Source organism: Bidens hawaiensis, unplaced genomic scaffold, assembly GCF_021521415.1.
Source record: "Bidens hawaiensis isolate Kalapana, Puna unplaced genomic scaffold, B.hawaiensis_p1.1 tig00005567_1, whole genome shotgun sequence".
NCBI classification, from domain to species: domain Eukaryota; kingdom Viridiplantae; phylum Streptophyta; class Magnoliopsida; order Asterales; family Asteraceae; genus Bidens; species Bidens hawaiensis.
The window spans coordinates 1,499,406-1,523,201 of record NW_027491360.1 but is presented as its reverse complement, the minus strand read 5'-3'; the positions used below and the strand labels follow the sequence as shown (position 1 = coordinate 1,523,201).

The 23,796-nt window shown below is 36.0% G+C and overlaps 2 protein-coding genes and 1 pseudogene across 2 annotated transcripts; all 3 read left to right on the top strand.

The window, feature by feature from the left end:
* Window positions 1-8,027: 8,027 nt before the first annotated feature.
* Window positions 8,028-9,137, top strand: LOC143630123 (transcription termination factor MTERF8, chloroplastic-like; annotated as a pseudogene).
* Window positions 9,138-14,064: 4,927 nt separating this feature from the next.
* LOC143630156 (transcription termination factor MTERF15, mitochondrial-like) lies at window positions 14,065-15,970 on the top strand. The gene is made up of 2 exons (XM_077099239.1): window positions 14,065-15,812; window positions 15,843-15,970. Exon 1 carries the CDS (start codon window positions 14,659-14,661, stop codon window positions 15,790-15,792), a length of 1,134 nt encoding a protein of 377 aa, XP_076955354.1. The 5' UTR covers window positions 14,065-14,658; the 3' UTR covers window positions 15,793-15,812; window positions 15,843-15,970.
* Window positions 15,971-21,968: 5,998 nt separating this feature from the next.
* Window positions 21,969-23,260, top strand: LOC143630157 (transcription termination factor MTERF8, chloroplastic-like). The gene has a single exon (XM_077099240.1). The coding sequence runs from the start codon at window positions 22,115-22,117 to the stop codon at window positions 23,234-23,236; it is 1,122 nt and encodes a 373-aa protein (XP_076955355.1). The 5' UTR covers window positions 21,969-22,114; the 3' UTR covers window positions 23,237-23,260.
* The last annotated feature ends 536 nt before the right edge of the window (window positions 23,261-23,796 follow it).

Genomic DNA, 23,796 nt, shown 5'->3' with positions numbered 1-23,796 from the left:
CTTCGGGTTGGTGATGAGAATGTTACTTATGATATTGCAAAGTCCATGAAGCATCCGAGTGATAGTGATGATGTTAGCGGTCCATGCCATTCGGTATATTTTCTAAATTCTTTTATTCCGAGTTTTGATAAATGTCTTGATTATATTTGTGGAACCGATTTGGTTGGGATGGTTGAGGAAAACAAGTTGACGGAAATTATGGAGGATGGTGAGGAAAACGTGGTAGATGATGTTTCTTGTTCGGCGGAGATTATGGAAGTTAATGAGATCATTTGTGAAATAGAGGCAGAAAAACCCGCTCCGTTGGAATTAAAGGTTCTTCCGTCACATTTAGAGTATGCGTATCTTGAAGAGGGCTCGGATTTGCCCGTTATTGTTTCGTCTAAGTTGAGTGAAGAAGAAAGGTCAAAGTTGATAGAAGTGTTGAAGATGAATAAGGGGGCGATTGCATGGAGACTTTCAGATATTCAAGGTATTAGCCCCGCTTATTGTACCCACCAAATTTTGATGGAAGATGAGTATAAACTGGTGGTTCAACCCCAAAGGCGCTTGAATCCAAATATGCAAGAAGTTGTCAAGAAAGAGGTTCTTAAGTTGTTGGATGCCGGGGTGATTTATCCAATTTCGGACTCTCCATGGGTAAGTCCGACTCAAGTTGTTCCAAAGAAAGGGGGGATGACGGTTGTCATGAACGAGAAGAATGAACTCATCCCTTCGCGTACGGTTACCGGTTGGCGGGTTTGTATTGACTACCGGAGGTTGAATGATGCTACTCGCAAAGACCACTTCCCGTTGCCGTTTATTGATAAAATGTTGGAACGTCTCGCAGGTCAGCAATTTTATTGTTTTCTTGACGGTTTTTCAGGTTATTTTCAGATTCCCATCGCACCGGAAGATCAAGAGAAGACGACGTTTACGTGTCCGTATGGTACATATGCTTATCGTCGCATGCCGTTTGGGTTGTGTAATGCTCCGGCTACCTTTCAGCGTTGTATGGTGGCAATTTTTCAAGATATGATAGAGACGTCCATGGAGGTTTTTATGGATGATTTTTCGGTGTACGGTAATTCTTTCGATCATTGTTTGGATAATCTTGAGAGGATGTTGAAGAGGTGCATTGAAACGAAGTTGATGTTGAATTGGGAAAAGTGTCACTTTATGGTGACGGAATGGATAGTTTTGGGTCATAAAATTTCAAGAGATGGTATAGAGGTGGATCGGGCGAAGATTGACTCGATTGGTAGACTTCCTCCACCGAAAAATGTTAAAGCTATAAGAAGTTTTCTTGGTCATGCGGGTTTTTACCGGCGGTTTATTAAAGACATTTCAAAGATTACCCGCCCGATGACCCGATTGTTAGAGAAAGATGTCCCGTTTGTGTTCGATGAAGATTGTTTGAAGGCGTTCAAGTTTCTGAAAGATCAACTCGTAAGTGCTCCTATTCTCGTATCACCTGATTGGAATTTACCGTTTGAGCTCATGTGTGATGCGAGTGATTATGCGGTTGGAGCGGTTTTGGGGCAAAGGCTTTAGAAACATTTTCACCCTATTTATTATGCAAGTAAGACGTTGAATGATGCCCAAGAGAACTACACCACAACCGAGAATGAACTTTTAGCCGTTGTGTTTGCATTTGACAAGTTCCGGTCTTATCTCGTACTTTCAAAGATCACCGTTTTTAGCGATCATGCAGCTTTGCGTTTTCTCTTTCACAAGAAAGACGCGAAGCCCCGTCTCATACGGTGGATTCTTTTACTTTCCGAGTTTGATATAGAGATTAAAGACAAGAAGGGGGCGGAGAACGTTGTGGCAGATCATCTTTCCCGTTTAGAATATCCGAAGAGAGAAGCGATTCGCGAAGAAGAAATTGGTGATAGATTCCCGCACGAGTCGATTGATTTTGTTACGGCCAAAAAGCAAGGTTTGCCATGGTTCACCGATTTTGCTAATTTTTTTATCTACGGGCCTTGTGTTGAAAGGTATGACTACTCAACAAAAGAAGAAATTTTTCCGGGATGTCAATCGATATGTTTGGGATGATCCTTATCTCTTCAAGATTGGTGGTGACCGAATTCTTAGAAGATGTGTGTCGAAAGAAGAAGGGTTGAATATTCTAAAGCATGTTCATGAAGGTTTAACGGGTGGTCATCATGGAGCGCATGCCACGGCTCAAAAGGTTTTTGATAGTGGTTTTTATTGGCCATCGGTTGTAAAAGACGCGGTGGAATTTGTTAAAACGTGTGACGCTTGCCAACGCATCGGAAATATTTCATCAAAGAACGAGATGCCTCAAAACCCCATACAAACTCTTGAAATTTTTGATGTTTGGGGTATCGATTTTATAGGACCGTTTCCCATTTCCGGTGGTCACAAGTATATTTTAGTGGCGATAGATTATGTTTCAAAGTGGGTTGAAGCCCAAGCATTGGCCACAAATGATGCTAGAGTTGTCGTGAAGTTTTTAAAGAAGTTGTTTACTCGATTCGGAACTCCATGGGCGATTATTAGTGATCGAGGTACCCATTTTTGTAACTCCGTCATGGAGAAAACACTAGCTTGTTACGGAGTCACTCAGCGCACCTCTACTGCTTACCATCCTCAAACGAATGGTCAAGTCGAGAATGCTAATAGAGGGGTGAAGAGAATTTTAGAGAAGACGATGGGAATTAGTCGGAAAGATTGGTCGGAGAAGTTGGATGACGCGTTGTGGGCATTCAGAACCGCGTACAAGACACCGTTGGGTACTACACCGTTTATGTTAGTTTACGGTAAAGCATGTCATCTTCCCGTTGAGTTAGAGCATCGGGCGTTTTCGGCGTTGAATACGGTAAATGTTGATCTTACTGAGGCCGCTAGAAAGAGGTATTTTCAAATTCATGAGTTAGAGGAGCTTCGTGATGCGGCGTATTCTCGATCGTTGGATATCAAAAAAAGACGAAAGTGTTGCACGATCAACGTTTAAAGGGAGGTAAAGACTTCAAGAAAGGTGATAGATAAAGTATTATTATTTAATTCTCATTTGAAGTTATTTTCAGGAAAATTAAGATCGAAATGGACGGGTCCATATGTGGTCAAGGAGGTTTTTTTGTATGGTGTGGTGGAGCTAGAGAATCCGGACAATGGAAGTTCATGGAAGGTGAACGGTCATCGTTTGAAGCTATATTTAGGAGGGCCAGAAGAGGCGATCGAGATGGAGGAAACTCCACTCGAACCATCATCTCAAGTCACCGCATAGATTCTTGAGTGAAAACTCAAGTATAGAGTTTGTATATTTTATTTTATTTTTCTTTTATTTTTATTTTTATTTTCTTTGAGTCACTAACGTAGTTTTTTGTAGTTTTTCCTTGTTTTGTGTTTTTAAGTTTTGCTAGTTTGAAGATTGAGTGAGCTAGAGAAACGATCCCCGAGGTTGAGTATGATGAAACGAACAAGTGTGGGGATGGAGCAGCCGAGCCGTATACTTTATGTTTTATTATTATTTGCTGCTGATTATTAATGTGTTATTTGTCGGTTGATGTGAAACACTTTTATTGCATAATATCTATCATGTTTGATAAGATACGTTTTTAGATATGTTTTTTTTGCTTTGCCGCTTATGTTCGTGTGAGAGAGGAGTTACTATTTGCTGAGCACGTTCGTAGTTGGAGGGCATTCATGGAAGAAGACTTTGGCATCATGTTTCAAGCGCAAATTACCAGCTAAGTCTTTTCCATTATCTAGCTTGTTAACTTTTTATTTTGCTTTCGTTTTTTTTATTTTTAGGTTTTAATTTTTTTTTGTAGTCCGACTTTATTTTTAGTTTTATTTTTATTTTAAGTCTTCCTTATTCTTGCATTGAGGACAATGCAAAATTTAAGTGTGGGGATAGGATATTTGAGTCGTAGTTTAAATTGAGTTTTTGTTAGAAAAATTAAAAAAATTGAATTTTTTTTTTTTTTTAAAAAATGTCCCTTGAATCTAGTTTTTGCGTTAAAGTGGGAGATGATAATAATTATCGGAATTTGGTTTTTCAAACTACTAATAATATGAGATAAAATAAAAGAAAATGCACTTAACTTGGGATGTGTCGGTAGGCTCAGCCTTAAAAATGAAAGGGCAGTTTAATAAAATGGGTCGGAAATCTCTTGTGGGTAAAGCGTTTTACCCGTAGAAAATAAGTAATGAAAGGTCAGCCATACTCAAGCCTCAATTATTGGTATGAAAAGTGGAAATATTATAAAGTTTGGAAAGTTTAAAAAATTGAATACGTTATCATATGATGCTTGGGTAGGTTTAACGTTAGAGTAGCCTGTGATATAAATCTTAAACTGTTAGTTTTAGTGTTTTTCACATCATTGACGTATGGTTTTATAACCTTAAATCTTGTATTGATGGGATGCCCCGGGTCCGGAGACCATGGGTCTGTATGCCGATTATTCATCTGGGTATTCACAATTCCAAATGTGGTTGTGAATATTTAAAATTAAGCTAAAAAAAAGAGAGCAAACCCGCAGTTATCTGCCACTTAACACATAAACATGATCACAAAAAGTACAAAAGTACAATTGCATTACAGACTTGATCATCCACGCTTTTAGCCATGTGGGGTCCCCTTGCTCGCGTCTCATTACCATTAAAAAACGGACCACAAGGGACACGCTACATGTAAGCCCTACAGATGAAATTTTGCATACTCACCTATGGTAATGGTTCGGTGTATTGCTTGATAACGGGGGTATGTCATGTTGTGGGGAACACTAGCTATAAATTAATTGAACCTTAATAATATCAAATGGCTGCTTGGTAGACTTTGATACTTAAATTTAGGTGGATAAACAATACCCTTGATCGTCTTAACTATTTATGAAAAAATAGAGCAACAAAAAGTTTTAAATCTGCTAATTTTGAGGTTTAAGTCAAGTTGGGGTGGTCTGGTCCGGTAAAAGCTGAAAATAAGCGGGTCTTAATTGTGTAAACCACTGAGTAATATTATTGTCGGATCTTATTTGACTGGGTAAAGATTAAGGCATGTGTTTAAGTGGACAACAATATCGGTGATCGCGGTTTTTGCGTTTTTCTGAGCTTTAAAATTAACCTATATGTTTTTAAGACTATATTTTTCGATACTGATTCCATTGCATTAGACTTTTTCAGTGACGAAAAAAGAGTAAGTGTGTGGATATTTGATGTAGTCTAAAATATACATATTATTATATAAATATTTCCTACATTTTAAGCTAGATTTTATTTATTATTCTCGTTCATAGTTTATATTTAAAACCGCAAGGTTTCAAAAAAGACAACGAGCTAATATGTAGTATTTTTATTTGGCTTTCGAGATAAAAAAATTAATAGTTGAAACACTTTTACATATTGTTATTATTGTGTGTCTACAACTTTTAACGCCCACTATTCATAATTAAGATGCATACTCACCTTTGTTTTAAATTTTATTACATTAAAAATAATTAAATAAATTGTTTGTTTTGGACAGTAAAGAAACGTCAATATTTGGTGGAATTATAAAAGGCCTACATAGAAAATTCTAGAGGGTTTGTTATGGAAATCGGATGTCGGCTACGAGTAACGAAGTTAGGTTGGTATAATAACTTATATAAAGAAATGATGGCAATAATTGAGGGACACCATATATATTGAGTTTTTAGGAATCCTTAAGGGGGGCACGGCATACTTCACATTATTATTATTATTATTATTATTATTATTATTATTATTGTTATTTGAAGTCAGAAGGAGGTCACGTGAAAATAGATCCCACCGTTGCAAGGGTTCGAAGAAAGAAAGAAAGCCGTTGTTCGAGTGGAGATAGTTTTGGTTCTACACCTACTCAATCAAGCATCATCAATATTCGGTTTGAATTTATTATTTTAATTATGAACTTGGTTGTTGAACTTAATTATTTTTGTTTCTTTGATTTTAAGATGTTAGGCTAAATTTATTAGACCGCCTAGGCTTGTGATGAACCTTTGTTGAAGTTTGATTTTATTTGGAGTTTGCTTTTCGTTATGGATTTATGAATTAGTAAAAAGTTTAATATTATTTATTCGATGCATATGGGTGCTTGGTTTTATTTGATGAGTTTTATTGTTTCACAGTTTCCTTGGTGATTGTCTGCCATATAATAGGATTCTGTTAGTTCATTTACTGTGTGTTCTTGACTAGTTTGTGATTGATTTATAATAAGATCATAGAAACAATATTATTAATTAAATAAATAAAAGTGCGCTGCTAATCTAAAAAGCTGTAAGGTGATAGATTATTTGATAGGTCGTTGTTGATTAAGATTGCTAGACTTAGTTCTTCGTAAGGAGTCCATCTAGGTTTGATTTTTCAACTTTGTCTATTGAGTCGAATGAATTTATTAAGCTACCTTTGATTTCCGCGCTGTAAGGTAGGTTGTCGTTTAAAGGTACTCGTTCATAATTAATTAGATAACCGTAAGGAAGTCTAATATTAAAATTGGTGATTTTAAGAACATAATAGAAATCCATAGCTGTCTTCTTGAAGGGTCAGGGGTCCTGTTCGGGTTTTCTTTTAAGTGATTATTTTATGATCCTAATTCCATAACAAGCATTTTCCTAATAATTAATAACTGAAACTTTGGGGATTCAGTTGTTTCTAAAGAGAGACATAGAGAGATAATATGTCACGTGAAGGTAGAGATATTACTACTGTCCATGGCAAACGAAATTGAGTGCACGTAAGGTTGAGTTCCTTTGTTATTACAAAACGTTGGCTTGAAAGAAGCATGCACCAATGCCTATGCACGATAGAAGTGTAGAGCAATATTCTTTGTATGTGTGATAGCACACCGTGTCGACTGTTCTTGTTGATTTAGATAAGAGTAAGATGCAGTTTTTGTCTTTGTGGTTTGTCTAAATATATGGTTTTAGTCCAATAGTTTCAGATTTGCGATTTTTGTTCATGTGGTTTCATTTTACTTGCAATTAAACCGGACCCCACTAACCTTGTTAAGTCTGGTTGTTAATCCATCAACGTGTCATTCATGTGAGGGGCAATTTCGTCTTTTTTTTTTCTAAATACACCCCAGCCCCTCATATGAGGGGGCTTGCGAATTAAGATTGAGGTTTATTTGGGAGAAAAGGGACAAAATTGCCTCTCACGTGAGGGGTACATTGATGGATTTAACTACCAGACTTAACGGGGTTAGTGGAGTCGCTTTAATTGCAAGTGAAATGAAACCACAAGGTCGAAAATCGCAAATCCGAAACTATTTGACTAAAACTGCATATTTGAACAAACCAAAGAGACAGAAACCACATTTTACTCTTTAGATAATTATTAAGATTTGAAAGTAGGAATGTATGAGACATGAAGAAGAACATGATACGATAAGTATTTGGGTTGGCATATGTAATTACAAGAACCAACAACAATCACTCTATGTTAATGTGCCATGGATGATCCACATCTAAGTAGGCGTCGATAAGCACATTGACTATTCATATGGCTGATAGCTGTCAACACGACGCAATCATTAGAGGCTCGTTCTACCATAGGGGTGCAAACGAGCCCGAGCTTCACGTATCGAGCTCGAGTAGGCTCGCAAGTCTAAACGAGCCTATCATTTATATAATTTTATAATATATATTAAATTATTATATATATATATATATAATGTTATGGAAAAGTAACTAAATAATATATATTATTTTATACATAAAACTTTAATTTTAAAAATTATATATATAAATAATTATAAATACAAAAATATCAATTAATATATAGTCAACGAACCAAACTTGATCTTGAGAATCTACTCACAAGCCGAGCTCGAGCTTTGAAAATAGATATCAAAACGAGCCGACTCAAACTCAATATAAATTAAATGAGTCAAGCTCAGCCTATTCTATCGTAACCCCTCGAGCAAGTGAGGTCAGCAAGAGGGAGGAGATGGTAACGGAGAATTAGAACAAAATGAAATGATACCAACAATTAACAAGTTCACAAATAAAAACCATATAACTTGCATCGAGTTTGTTTGCAGGTCCTAATTAGGGTTTTGTTTGAGAAATCAGGGGTTTTACGATCCAAATAACATATCTCAATCATCATCACATGCTGCTTCTGCATCACAAATCAATCAATCATCAACACCCTCTGGTAAATTTCAGTCTCCTTTAAATGTTGCTTAATTTCATCTGTAGAAGTAGAACCATTTGTAACCCTGCAAAACCTTACATCCACCTCCAATCCTACCTGTTTACAACCAAATCTTTAAATCCCCACTCATTCACTGTCTCTTACCTCATTACCTCATGTGGGCTTCCTCCAGAATCTGCTATTTTAGCCTCCAAACGTCTCGATTTATCGAAATCCCCAAGTACAGCTCACTCTGTTCTTGCCTTCCTCAAAAAACAAGGTTTCACCAAATTCCAGATTGCAAAACTAATCTGCAAACGCCCTATGGTCTTATTATCCGATCCCGAAGACACCCTTTTGCCCAATTTTAAAATCTTGGAATCTATAGGTCTTCCGAAACCTAATCTCATCGCAATTGTAACTACTAGCCCAAATGATGTATTGAACAAAAAGTTTCAAGAAACAGCCCCACCTTGTGTTGATTTCTTGAAAACTGTTTTACAGTCGGGCGATGAAGTTATCAATGCTGTTAAGCGCTACCCGTTAGCTTTAACTTATAATAAACGAGCTTTTGCGGCGGAAAATGTCCGAATGCTTAGAGATGCAGGGGTTCTTATGCCAACAATACAAGCCATGTTGGTAATGCAGCCGAGGACTTATTTTAGGTCTGCAGATAGGTTTAGGAAAGCTGTCAAGGATGTGTTGGATATGGGGTTTGACCCCTCAAAGACTAGGTTCGTTTGGCGATTCATGCGATAAGGGCTATGAGTAAATCGACTTGGGATAAGAAGGTAGAGATTTATATGAAGTGGGGCTGGTCTAAAGATGAGATTTTTATTGCTTTTAAGAGGAATCCCAGGTGTATGATGGCTTCAACGGATAAGATTACACGAATCTTGGATTTTCTTGTGAATACGATGGGTTGGAGACCGAGTTATATTGTTCAGTGGCCGGTACTTATGAGTTTTAGTTTAGAGAAGAGGATTATTCCTAGGTGTTTGGTTTATCAGCGTTTGAGGGAGAAGGGTGATTAAGGAGAATGAGGTTTTTTATTTTTCAAACTGGTTGATGTTCTCGGATGCGAAGTTTTAGAATGGGTTTTAAAGAGGCATGAAGAGGAAGCTTCTGAAATATTGAAAGTGTATCAAAAGCATATGAAGGAGGCAAAGATGTGATTTAATTCTTGACCTGTTTGATACAGCTTAACAATGTGTTTGTAATTCACATTCTTATTGGCTCTTAGTACAATATCAATGTCTTTCTTGTTTGTTCATAGAGTTAGAAACAAGCCGTTTTGGGAATTTACGAATTCTTCGCTCTCTAAATTCTGATTAGTTGAATCCCCAAAGATACTAACTTATTATATATAGTTTATATACCAGTTGGAAAATAAAGAAACTAAACTTTAGTTGTCATAGGAGATAATTGATTAGATGTTAACTCTACTGATATCAAATGAGGTTAGTTAATGAAACTGCAGCATTTGAGAAACATCATCCAGTGGAAACATGTTATTTTCATGTCATGACAGGGCAAACACCCCTCTAAACTGTAGTAACTTATTACATGTTTGTAATCTATTGTTAGCTTCTATATTCGTCATTCGATTGGGGTCTTAAAGAACTACTGAATGCCCATTATCTTATAAAATTAACAAAGTCTATAACCTCATGCTGTTATTAACTAATCTAGCAATAAAATACCAAAGCTTCACTGTATTTATCTAAATTTTTAGCCTCTTTTTAACCAATTTATAATGATCTAACCAAAGTTGTTATATCCAATATCGGGATGGGTGGTGGTGTTGGTTTATATCGTATCTAGCATTTTCGAGTTGTTCTCAAGAACTCTCTAGAAGGTGACCTAGAGGGGGAGCTCCTGAAACAAAGACCCTCCGAAGTTCAAGTCGGTTATTTATACAAGATTAGCATGTATTTAACCATATTAACAATATACAGCTATGTACATACATATATTGTTGGAATCCTAAGTGAAATGACTAGTAACACCAAATGGATTCGAAGGATGCTCAGAAAATAACCAAGTTTGATTATGATGAGTAAATTATACAAGGATCACCTGAATGTACTTAATCTGCCTAAGTTATATGTTCCTTATCCTTTATATAGGCAGGAGAGGAATACATGGTACAAAGAAAGAAATGTCTTGAACAGCCTTGCCTGCAGATTTGAAGTATCATGGGCTGGAGGCGCATTTGACCTTTTTGTCAGGAGCTGTTGGCATCATCATATTTTAATATACTAGTTTGAGACCCGTGTATTACACAGGTAATTGTTAAAAGTTTTATACTTTAACCATAAATGAAATATGGTTAACAAAATGATCATATATTTTATACAGTTACAATTTACATTAAAATTACAGAAATTAAATAACTAAGATTACACAAATATGTTATAAATAAGCAAAACATCCCCAATACACTACATTTGTGATTGTATTGGTTGGTATACATTGTTTATCACATATCAAAATCTTTAGTCTATGCCTACTTGTAACTCTTGATAAAGTAACATATATGTATGCTTATAACTCTTGATATAGCCACGTATAGTTGTGAGTGTGACAAATAAGATTTTCTTCAAGTACATACCAACCCTAGATAAATAATAAAATATCCATGAAACTACCAAAAAAATATTCATACACATAAAATACCATAGATTTTAATCAATTAATTAATGTCATTTGAGATCATTTACTCATGTTTACTCCAAAAACATGATTATAAAAAAAACAAATTACCTGAACTTTGATGATATAATCATCCTTATAAACTTTATAATTTGAAACTGATTGATCATGATAAATTTGGCTTCATTAATATTCTGTGTATGACAGATTTTTACTTGATTTATATTTTATAATTAATAATTGTATAATCAAGCAACATATAAAACCGGAAATTAAAATATAACAAAATGTTTTTTTTTTCATTTCATATTAATGGAAAATGACAAAAAAAAAAATACTAACCTTAAAGCCATGCTCAAATTAAAGTGATTATTCTGAGTTAGCAGGATATTAGAAGATTTAAAGTTGCATCAAGTGAATTTATTAATTCTTATTTATAATAGTTGAAAGTATTGGATAAGGAATGTTTAAATTTTAAATTCTAATCCAGTGTTATTAGTTAACATTATGGGAGTTGTTGGAAGATTTAATTGATCGAAATGTATATTTTAATAACTTATAGAAAAAAAAAAGCAAAGATTTCGGATTTGTTGGAAGCATTGTAAATGACTTTTAACCAGATTAACTATTTTTTGATATTAATGTGAATATATATGTTTCTAAAGTATTTTGGTCTGGGTTATAGATGAAAACATGGAAAACTAAATATTGATTTTCTTATTGTTAAAACCCTTTATACTAAGCAAAAAAATCATATAAATAAATGACATGCTATATAGTGAATCGGTATACATATAGATTATAATTATCATTTCAACTTCAATAATTTAATGCTAAACACCAAGATATATATAATATGTATTCTCCATGTTTGCAATATTTATACAAAATGTTTGGAGAAAATTAAGAAAATATACATTTTCCTGAGTTCAAATTACGCATTGTTGCTCGAATCTCAGTTTAAAAATTTTTTTTAATTTACCATACACATCCAAATTATTCGATAATGATGCACCATTTATTTGCTTTAATTTGCAATTACTTGTGACTTTAAAATTTTATTATAACAAACCTGCAACGTCAATTTTAATATTTCTTTATTTTCTTACTTCCCATTAATGTTAATGAATGAAACGATTAAGATTTACATATAATAAAAACAAACTTGAATCTCATATATTGAAATGACTTAAAAGATAAGGGTCGTATATTGAAATAAGTGAAAAATAGTGACGAGCTATGAGATTGACAAGTGGCAAAAGCACGTAGTCTTTTATTAGAATAGATAGATGCCTAATGTCTTCCTTTCTTAACTAACTGGGTTATAGAAAGGGTTGTTCAAAACCGGATATCCGAACCTTTGGGATAGTGAAAATCACTGTCCGAATCCGAAACTTCGGATATCCGAAGTTCGAATATCCGAAATTTCGGATATCTGAACCCCGGATATCCGAAAAAGAAATATAAAAAAAATGTGAGGGTGGGATTGACGGAGACAGGCGATGGTGGTGTTGGTGCTGCCGTGAGGGTGGGACGGACGACGGTGGAGCTGCGACAGTGGTGTTGGTGCTACCGTGACGGTGGGACGGACATTGGTGGTGCTGCGACGGTGGTGCACCTGCTGCGGCTGCCGTGAGGAGTGAGGACGGAGGGAGTGAGGACTGACGGAGGAAGAGTCGATGTCTGCTACTTCTGCTTGTGTGATGTGTTTGTGTTAGGTGTGTGTTATAAGAGTAAAGAGATAAGGTTTTATATTATATATAATATAAAATAAAATTAAAAAAAATTAAAATTAAAATTAAAATATCGGATAATTCGGATAAATCGGATATCCGAAAAATCTGAAAACTGCTATCCGAATCTGAATATGAATTTTCGGATATCCGGGATTCGAATATCCGAAAATTCGGATAGTTTGGATACGGATAGTCGGATAATTCGGATACGGATTCGGATTCGGATTCGGATTCGGATAGTTTTGAACACACTTAGTTATAGACACCTTTTTAGGCCCTTAGTTCCTCCGGTTAATACCTCTTCCACTCATCTGCCTTTTCTTGTTATTGGGCCAGATTCTTTACTTGCTTCGGAGGCCCAACCAGGGCGTAACCTCCGGATAAGATCTAGAGGTGCACAAAAAACCTGAACTCAGAACCGGGCCCGAAATAAAAATCCGGAACCGGTTTTTTAATATCCGAACCCGTACCCGACCCTAACCGTAAGGTACGAATAGGGTATGCATTTTGGCACTAAAACCCAAACCCGAACCGGACTCGATTTGTACCCGGTAATACCTTAAAAATACCCGAAAAATATCCCTTGAAAATGCGAACTTTAAAAAAATCCAATCTATACCCGGAAAAAAACCCGTAAATAGGGTTTTTTAAATACCCGATAATAGTGTATTCAAAAAACCCGGTTTTAGAATACCCGGTTCTATACCCGACCCGAACCCGATGCATAGGATATGGTTTTTAGAGACAATACCCAACCCGAACCCTACCCGATTATTACCAATACCTGGTCATACCCGTACCCGATCATACCCGACCTAATTCTATACCCGAACCCGGGTATTCAAAAAACTCGATTTGTGCACCTCTAATAAGATGTCACTTGGAGATAGAGATCCTACTATGTACCGGGTCCTGGTAAGACAAGTCCGACCGGTCGGGCCGTGTTTCAAAACACTGCTTTTAATCTTTTTCTAAACAAATGACATCCGTGACTTAAAACGGCCACAACCTTTTCGCAATTTAATATATCATAATCTTAATCTTAAATATATATAAACGTAACATTTAAAATCTCTCTGGTTGCTCCTACGTTCTCTCAAGTCAACATATTGTTTTATTTATAAACGGAGGCTTCTCATGCAGTAGATCCGAATTCACGGGTATGTGTGTCACCAAACCCATATAACTCTTAAACGGGTTATAACATCATTAAATTAAAATTTAATCTCGTCAAATATTTGATATGAAAATTCTACAAAATAGGGATATACTAAAAATTAATATACGATTCTTTTTAAAAGATATTATTTATAATTACAAAACAATTTTATAGTAAAAAAAATAAGCGGACCATGGATCTCACGAAACATAGATAGCTTTTAAACATGATTATAACATCTCATTTATTTCTGAAACTATTTCATCATCTAATCCAAAATATATTATTAATTTTCTCATCATAAATAAAATTAAAATCCAAAAAGATATATAAATATTAGAAACGAATAATGTAAAGCAACCCCGTAATACGGGGGATAAAAACTAGTACACACATATATATATATATACATACATTTTATTATTCTTAATTTGAGTATGGTATTGCTATAGTTTATTAATTTTTAAAAACTAACATGTTACGTGATTACTGATTAATACCGGAAACAGGTTGGACGAGTTCGGCGCATGGGTCAATGCAGATTAGGTCCGGAACATGTCGATACAAAAAGTTGTTAATTTCGTTTAGGTAGGGATGGGTTCAGGTCAAAACAAGCTTCGAGTTAAAACAGTGTTAGGTCAGAACAGGTTTCGGGTTAAAAAGTGTTTTATTTGTAGTTACCATACATTTCATTTTTGCTTCTTGATTTTCGCCATCAGTTACTCGCGTTCAAGCTTCAGTTACGTAGATGACATTGTTTAGGCGTACCGGATTACTCGCGTGTAGGCGTTGTGTGACGTGTTTACCGACACAGGTTAGGCGACGTGCTTAAGCACATACCATCATCAGGATAGAGTCCGTTGGGTTTTGTTTGAAAAACTAGGGTTTTACGATCCAAATTCCATATCTCAATCCTCATCACATGCTTCTGCTAAATCACAAATCAATCATCGTCATTATCATCCCTGGTAAATTTCAATCTCTCTTATCCTCAATTCTCTACAAATGTTGTTTAATTTCATCTGTAGAACAGTTTTAACCCCTGCAAAACCTTATACCAAGCTCCAACTATCCCACCAATTTACAACCAAATCTTCAAATCCACACTCGTTCACAGTCTCTTACCTCATCAATTCATGTGGGCTTCCTCCAGATTCTGCTATTTTAGCCCCCAAACGTCTCGATTTATCGAAATCCCTAAAAACAGCTGACTCTGTTCTTGCCTTCTTTACCAACAAAGGTTTCACCAAATCCCAGATTTCTAAACTAATCAGCAAACACCCGAATGTCCTATTATCCGATCCCGTAAACACCCTTTTGCCCAATTTCCAAATCTTGGAATCTGTAGGTCTTCCCAAACGTAATCTCATTGACATTGTGACCGCTAGACCGAAACTTATATCCAACGCAAAGTTTCAAGAAACAGCCCCGTCGTGTGTTGATTTCTTGAAATCTGTTTTACAGTCGGATGATAAAGTTATCAATGCCATTAAGCGCTACCCGCTAGCGTTAACTTACGATTTACAAGTTTATGGTGCGGAAAATATTCGAATACTTTTAGATGCGGGAGTTCCTAATTCAACAATACAGGCCATGTTGGCGTGGCAGCCGAGAACCTTTTTTACGTCTGCGGATAGGTTTAGGAAAGTCGTTAAGGACGTGTTGGATATGGGGTTTGACCCGTCGAAGGTTAGGTTTCTTTGGGCGATTCATGCGATTAGGGCTATGAGTAAATCGACTTGGTATAAGAAGGTTGAGATTTATATGAAGTGGGGTTGGTCTAAAGATGAGATTTTTATTGCTTTCGAGAAGTATCCCGGGTGCATGATAGCTTCAACGGATAAGATCACTCGAATCTTGGATTTTCTTGTGAATACGATGGGTTGGAAACCGAGTTATATTGTTCAGTGGCCGATAGTTATGTGTTTTAGCTTAGAGAAGAGGGTTATTCCTAGGTGTTTGGTTTATCAGTATTTGGGGGAGAAAGGGGTGATTGAGGAGAATGAAGGTTTCAATTTTACAAAGTGGTTGATGTACTCGGATACGCTGTTTTTAAAATGGGTGGTAAAGAGGTATGAAGAGGAAGCTTCTGAAATATTGAAGGTGTATCGAAAGCATTTGAAGGAGGCAGATAAGTAATTCACTAATTTATTCTTGATGTGATGATATTTTGGCCCGTTTTGATACAGATTAACAATGTGCTTGTAATTCACATTCTTGTTGGGGTTTAGTACAATATCATTATGTCTTTTCGTGTTTGTTCATAGAATTAAACAAAACCCTTTTCTCGGAATTTACAAATTCTTAGCTTTCTGATTAGTTGAATCCCAAGGATACTGATTTATTATATATAATTTTTATACCAATTGAAGAAAAAAAAACATTTAACGTTTGTTGCCATAGGGGATTAATGATCAGATGCTAACTCTATTGATATCAAATGAGGTTAGTTAATAGAACAATAACATTTGACAACCATAGTCAATGTAAACATGTTCATTTCATGTCACGACAGCGCAGTTTCCTGAGATATCAAAAGCATACAGTTCTTTTTGTTAAGATATCATGCGAATAAATTCTTTTGTACGGTTACTACTATAGTGTTTGATGGAGATGGAGGCTATCACATATTGTTCTACAAATTTATATTTTACTATTTTAAAGGCGATGATTTCTAATATGGGCTTGTCGTCTCCTATTGGAGAAATTACTATTGATAGGCATATTGTTCAGATTTGATAAACAAACGGATATGCATACAGTGTTGCAAATTATCGCCGCCGCTGCGGGTTTTTTTACCATAGTGTGTGTATTAACGATAATTCATGCACTCTTTAATTCACATCTAAGTTACACCTTTACTTACAACCACGGGATTTTACTCTACACCACTTGGAAAGGCAAAACCTTATCCAATTCCATGATACCGCTAGGCCAAAGGCCCTCTGATACATATATATTTGAATAAACACTCTCTAATCTACTCTTAAATTACACCTATACAGACAACCACCGGACTTGAACTAACACAGCTTGGAAGGACAACTTTTTTTTTTCTAAGACGACTCACACACTCTTGTTGAACAACAAAAGAAGTTGTCTTAACGGTAGGAAAAAGTTATCTAGTAAAAGGAGAAGCTCAAGAGAGTAGGGAAGAATGAGAAGTTGTTTCTAAAAAGTTAGCTATGACGAAGGAGATGGAGCGTGCGTAAGGGGTGGCTCTCCTGTTTGTATGCAGCAGCAAATCCGAACGGGTTGACGTAATGTAGGTTGGTTATAGGACAAACTTCATTAAAAATATAACTGATGGAATACAATTTAATTGTATGATCTTAGTTCAAATTTATCAAGATCTCTTCTTTGTGTTCTTTTATATAATTTTAATGAAGATTTGGATTTCCTCTTTTTGTTGAAGAATGGAGCATGATGAAAGTTTATTTGAATCACTTTGGATTTGCTAAGTTATTATTGATTAATATGGAATTTGAATCACTTGGAAAGGCAAAACCTTATCCAATTCCATGATACACTTTGTCATGCATTCTTCAAGACAAGCATAAATCACCAATTTCAACAACCTTCAATCCTCATAAAAACCACTCATGGTAACCTTCTCACACCACCAACTCACCAAACAATGGTTTCTTTTGGTGCCTTTGTTACTCAACAATGTCAGCTTGAAAAGAAGCAAGCATCAATACCTATGCACGGTTGAAGTGTAGGGCAATAATCTCTATACGTGTGGTAGCCCACGATTGAGGGGTTTAGAGTAGAAACGAATGAGATATAAAGAAGAACTTGATTAAAATTTAAAAGGTATTTAGGTTGAAGTATGAGATTACAAGAATGAGTGGCGATCAAATGAGGTCAAGAAGAGAGAGGAGATGGTAGCTGGAAATTAGGACAAAAGAGATGAAAATGAAGACGTAGACCACCCGCAACGCTCATTTGTGGGGCAAATGCAAAAATATTGCATTGGGGCTACCTCCACATGTTAGATACACATCATTAAGTGCGTCTCAAATGTGAGTGTAGTGGGCCCATCTAATAAAAACCATTTTATGTGTGTGGATATAGTGACTTGTTTGTGGGAAAAATGAGTATAATAGCGTTGGAGGCATACCGACTCATTCTATTATCTCTGTTATTCATGTATAGTTGTATACCAAACGTTACATTAGTGTTGTGGATTACACTTTACAGCAGGGATGAGCTCGGGATGGTACCGGTACTGACCCCGATCCCGAAAAATCAAAATATTTGGTACAGTACTGGTACGGTACCGGAATTTCACGTAAAATTCGAGAAGTACCGGTACCGTACTGATACCGAAACTAAAAGGTTAGTACCAACAGTACCAAATTGATACCAGTGGCGTAGCCACTTGTTAGCGAGGGGTGTCCCCTGTGAAATTTTTTTTAGTGTTAATATACCGAAAAATTCCCGACCGACCCCTGTATAATTTTGACACCGACCCCTGTGAAACTTTGAAGCCGTACCCTGTATAATTTCGAGACGACCCCATGATATTTTGAGACTAACCCTAACAAAAAATACAATGACAATTTTATAAATATAACTATATAAACAATTTTTCATATTAAATTTGACTTTAATATTAACAAGTCCATTAGTCCAATATCCAATCCAATTTTCAAGCCCAAAACCCAATTCAAACCGTACTCAATTTTTAGCCCAAAGCCCAATCTCATTCTAACTTCTAAAATTTATTTTTTTGACCGCCTCTGATGCCTCACTTCGTCCTTTTCTCACCAATCACCGCCTCACCGGAATTGGAAATTCCGACTAATCTAACGTCGTCCTTGACACCTTATCTTCTCACACAATCTCACGTCCACTACTGCACTACAAATTGTTTCCAAGTTTCCAACAGGCAACAACCCTTACATCCACTAAAATTGTTTCCGGCTTTCCAGGTATAACATAATACATTCAATTTATGTCTAATTTAGTTTGACTTTTAGATTTTAGGTTTATGATATTTAGACTATGTAAAAAAAACAAACATGAAAAATCTGCACTATTATTAGTATGATTGCTTCAATGCGGTTCTAGATTTGCAAATCCAAGAGTTTGGGGACCGTTTTAACGAGGTAATATCCGACTTACTTGTTTCTTTGAGTTGTTTGACTCCTTGTGATAATTTTCGGGCATACTCTATTCCAAAAATATTACGATTAGTCGAGTTGTACCCATATGATTTTGATGAAAGTGATAAAAGAAGACTCCCGGTTAAGGGTGGCAAACCCAACCCAAATGGATTGTTTTGGGTCAAGATGGATAAACTTTAAAAGTAAATTGGGTTAGGATAGATCATAAAAATTCTTCAAATGGGTCAGGATGGGTTAGAAATATACAAGTGAGTTTCATTTATAGGTTAAGATAGGTCAAAACAAAATATCCGAGTTATCCAAAATTTATCTAATTCAAAATACCCAAACTATCATGTGCGAAACAAAACTCATCCGAAATCCAAAAAACGATCAAAACGAAACAAAAAAACAAAAACGAAACTGAACCGAAATAGAATAACGACCAAAACGAAACAAAAAAGCGAAATGCAACCGAAAAGTTAACCAAAACTAAACAAAAACACCGAATCAACCAAACCAAAACAAAACTGAAGCGAAATAGAAAAACGACCAAAACGAAACAAAAAAACCAATATGAAACCGAAAAGTTGACCAAAACGAAACAAAAAAAAAGCGAAATGCAAATGAAAAACTGACCAAAACAAAACAAAAACACCGAACCGACCAAAACGAAACAAAAAAACCGAAACGAAACTGAACTGAAATCAGTGTTGTAAAACTCGGCCGCCTCACCTAGGCGCTCCTCGACACTTCACTGCACCGCTTTTCTTCTCCAAGGTCAAATAACTCGGAATCGGACCTAGGCGGTCCAACTCGGTCCTAGGCGGTCCAACTCGGTCCTAGGCGGTCCAACTCGGACCTAGGCGGCTCTACTCGGCTTAGGCGGTCCAACTCGGTTTTAACAAAATTTTGACTTTTATTAAAAAACTCAATTTCTCCAAGAGCCCACCAACATAATTTAAATGTGAAAAGTTGTCCTCTAAAAAAGAAAATATTGAATGAATTGATCGTAAATTATCGGATTTCACTACCCCTTTCCTTTCTAGGGAAGATATTAATCGCAGAGACAATGGAATTTCCATAATGGTTGAAGAAACCTCTGACATTACTTGCGAATAAAATCTCTTGTTGTGCCCCAAAAATGGAGTCTGTTTAGAATCATTAACATAAAGAATAAAATGATTCTGTTGATACATTCGATTTTTTTTCTTTTCACGCTAAAACGCAACCTAATTTCTGTTCTAAACTCGCAACCACCATTATTATCATCCGATTCGGAGTTCTAAACTCGCAAACCTCTTATTTAAGTTCAATATAGGTACGTCTTTTATCAATTGAGACATGTTTTTGAACTAATATGTATGTGCTATTGATTGTTTTTGCATTTTTCGTGTGTATTTCGTACAATATTTCGTAAACTTTTGATTTTTGACATATATATAATCTCCGAAAAATGAATTTCTTTATAATACCATGTCCGAGTACTCCCCGAGTACACCACGCCTAAACCGAGTACTCGCATCTCCCTAGTCGACCGCCCTGGGAGCGCCTAGCGACTTTTGCAACCTTGACTGAAATAGAAAAACGACCAAAACGAAACAAAAAAACCAAAACGAAACTGAACCGGAATAGAAAAACCACCAAAATGAAACAAAAAAAAACGAAATGCAACTGAAAAGCTGAACAAAACAAAACAAAAACACTGAACCGACCAAAGCGAAACAAAAAAAACCAAAACGAAACTGAACTGAAATAGAAAAACGACCGAAATGAAACTGAACTGAAATAGAAAAACGACCGAAACGAAACACAATAACTGAATTGAAACTGAAAAACTAACCAAAATGAAACATAAAAAAACTAAATGCAATTTAAAAACCGCGGATCAAAACAAATCAAAAACACCGAACCGACCAAAACGAAACAAAAACACTGAAACAAAACTCAACCAAAATAGAAAAACGACCAAAACGATACAAAAATACCGATATGACACCGAAAAACTGACCAAAACGAAACAAAGAAAAGCGAAATGCAATCAAAAAGCTTACCAATACGAAACAAAAAAACTGAAACGTAAACGACCAAAATAAAACAAAATGAATCGAAACGAGATGAAACCGAAAAAACTGACTAAAACAAAACAACACTGAAAGCGAAAAAACTGAGAAATCGAAACCGAAATCATTGAAACTGAGTAAATAACGAAACCGAAATGAAAATAACCAAAACCGAACCGAAAAAAACCCCGAAAAACTCGAACCTGAACCGGTACAAAACGTTTTTTTTAATGAACGAGGTCGACGGGGGAAACATTTTAATTAATTTACATTTTGCGTCTTTTATTTATATTTTGAGTTATTATTTTTTTAATAGTTTTTTTAAATAATTTTTTGAGGGGTTTTAACCCTTTGTATGTCAACCTTTAACTTGGGTTAAGATGAGTTAGTTTTACCCATCTTGATCTATATTCATCCTAACTCTCTAATTTAAAAATCCATCATGACCCCATACCCATCCTGACCCATCACCCAAATCCAACCCAACCCACTCACATTGCCACCTCTACTCCCGGTTGAACTCGCGACATACATCGATAATTTGAAAGGAGATAAACTATTTGAAAACTTGAATGGTTTAGCAAGTCTTGTTCAATTAATGGTTCAAACAAAGAAACACCATTCCTTTGCATTGATGTATCGTTTATAATTTATTAAAGTTAGCTTTCGTATTACCCGTCGCAACCACAACCGTTGAAAGATCCTTTTCGGTGATGAAGTATGTGAAGTCCGATTTGCGTAATCGAATGGGTGATAAAAATTTAAGCGACAGTTGTCATTGTTACATTGAGAAAGACTTGCTTATCAATGTTAAGGTAGATGATGTAATGATTATATTTCATAAAATGGAAACTCATAGAGAACAACTTTAATATATTTGTTATCTAATATTTTGTTTGGTAATCCTCTTTTTATATATGACCCGGCTCGACCCGACCCAATTCGACCCGACAGTTGTATTAGTACCGACCATAAAAATTTCTGATGCATGTGAAAAAAATTTATGAAAATTTATGAATCCGTCACCGGTCGATACCGAATTCGATGCCTCCCCAATCTCCCTCGCCTTTTTCCCTACTTCTCGTCCGTCACGGACGGTCTTTGAAGTTTGTTCGCATGTCCTTGCTATGCTTAGCTCATTATCCTTTCTCTCTAGGGTTTTGTTTGAGAAATCAAGGGTTTTACGATCCAAATTTCATCTCTCAATCTCCTCAATACATGCTGCTAAGTCATAAATCAATCATCTTTCTTGCTTGGTAAATTCTCATCTCCATATCCATATACTCAATGTTGTTTCTTTTCATCTATAGAACAATTTCAAACCCGGCAAAACCTTACATCAACCACCAATCGTACCTGTTTACAACCAAATCTTCAAATCCACACTCGTTCACAGCCTCTTACCTCATTAAATCATGTGGGCTTCCTCCGGATTCTGCAATTTTAGCCTCCAAACGTCTCAATTTATCAAAATCCCCAAATACACCTGACTCTGTTCTTGCCTTCCTCAAAACCCAAGGCTTCACCAAATCCCAGATTTCTAAACTAATCTGCAGACGCCCAACGGTCTTATTATCCGATCCCCAAAACACCCTTTTGCCCAATTTCAAAATCTTGGAATCTTTAGGCCTTCCGAAGCCTAATCTCACCGCAATTGTAGCTGCTAACCCAAATCATCTCTTGAACAAAAAGTTTCAAGAAACAGCCCCACTTTGTGTTGGTTTCTTGAAATCTGTTTTACAGTCGGATGATAAAGTCATCGATGCCGTTAAGCGGTTCCCGTTAGCTTTAACTTATAATAAACGAGTTTATGCGGAAGAAAATATTCGAATACTTTTAGATGCAGGGGTTCCTAATTCAGCAATACGAGCCATGTTGACGTGGCAGCCGAGGACCTTATTTGCGCCTGTCGATAGGTTTAAGAAAATTGTCAAGGATGTGACGGATATGGGGTTTGACCCGTCGAAGGTGAGGTTTCTTTGGGCGATTAATGCGGTTAAGGCGATGAGTAAATCGACTTGGGATAAGAAGGTGGAGATTTATATGAAGTGGGGTTGGTCTAAAGATGAGATTTTTATTGCTTTTGAGAAGTATCCTTGGTGTATGATGGCTTCCGCGGATAAGATTACACGAATCTTGGATTTTCTTGTGAATACGATGGGGTGGAAACCGAGTTATATTGTTAAGAGGCCGATAGTTACGAGTTTTAGTTTAGAGAAGAGGATTATTCCTAGGTGTTCAGTTTATCTGTATTTGGGAGAGAAAAGGGTGATTGAGGATTTTAATTTTACAAGGTGGTTGATGAACTCGGATACCAAGTTTTTAAATTGGGTTTTAAAGAGGTATGAAGATGAAGCTTCTGAAATACTGAAAGTGTATCGAAAGCATTTGAAGGATGCGAAGATGTAATTTGATTCTTGATATGATCATTTTTACCGTTCTGATACGGATTAGCAATGTGTGTGTAATTCGCATTCTTGTTGGCTTTTAGTTAGTATAATATGTCTTTCATGTTTATTCATAGATTCAACAAAACCCTTTTTGTGTAAAGATTAAGTTATTCTTCACTTAATCGGGACCCAATGGCAATATTTGTTAATAAAATGGCATGATTAAGAGAAAGGATTAACCATCTTGTTTGATGATCGAAATAACACCGAGGGTCTATGATCATATTATAAGTCTTAGTTTGGTGCTTTGCATTTTATTAGACATCTAAGGTTCTAATGAATTGCATTTGCATGTGCAAAACATGCATCATCAGCCATAGAAGAGGAGCCTTTTGTGGACATTTTTGTATATCACATTGCTATTTTTAAGGCAATCTAGTACATATGAATGAGAGCATGTTAGGAGCATCCTTGAGCCCAATTATGTGTAGTTGGAACAGAGAAGCATGCCACATGTATCGGTAAGTTGACACAAATACGGCCCACTTAACCAAATATTGTTTTTGTATATTCGTTATC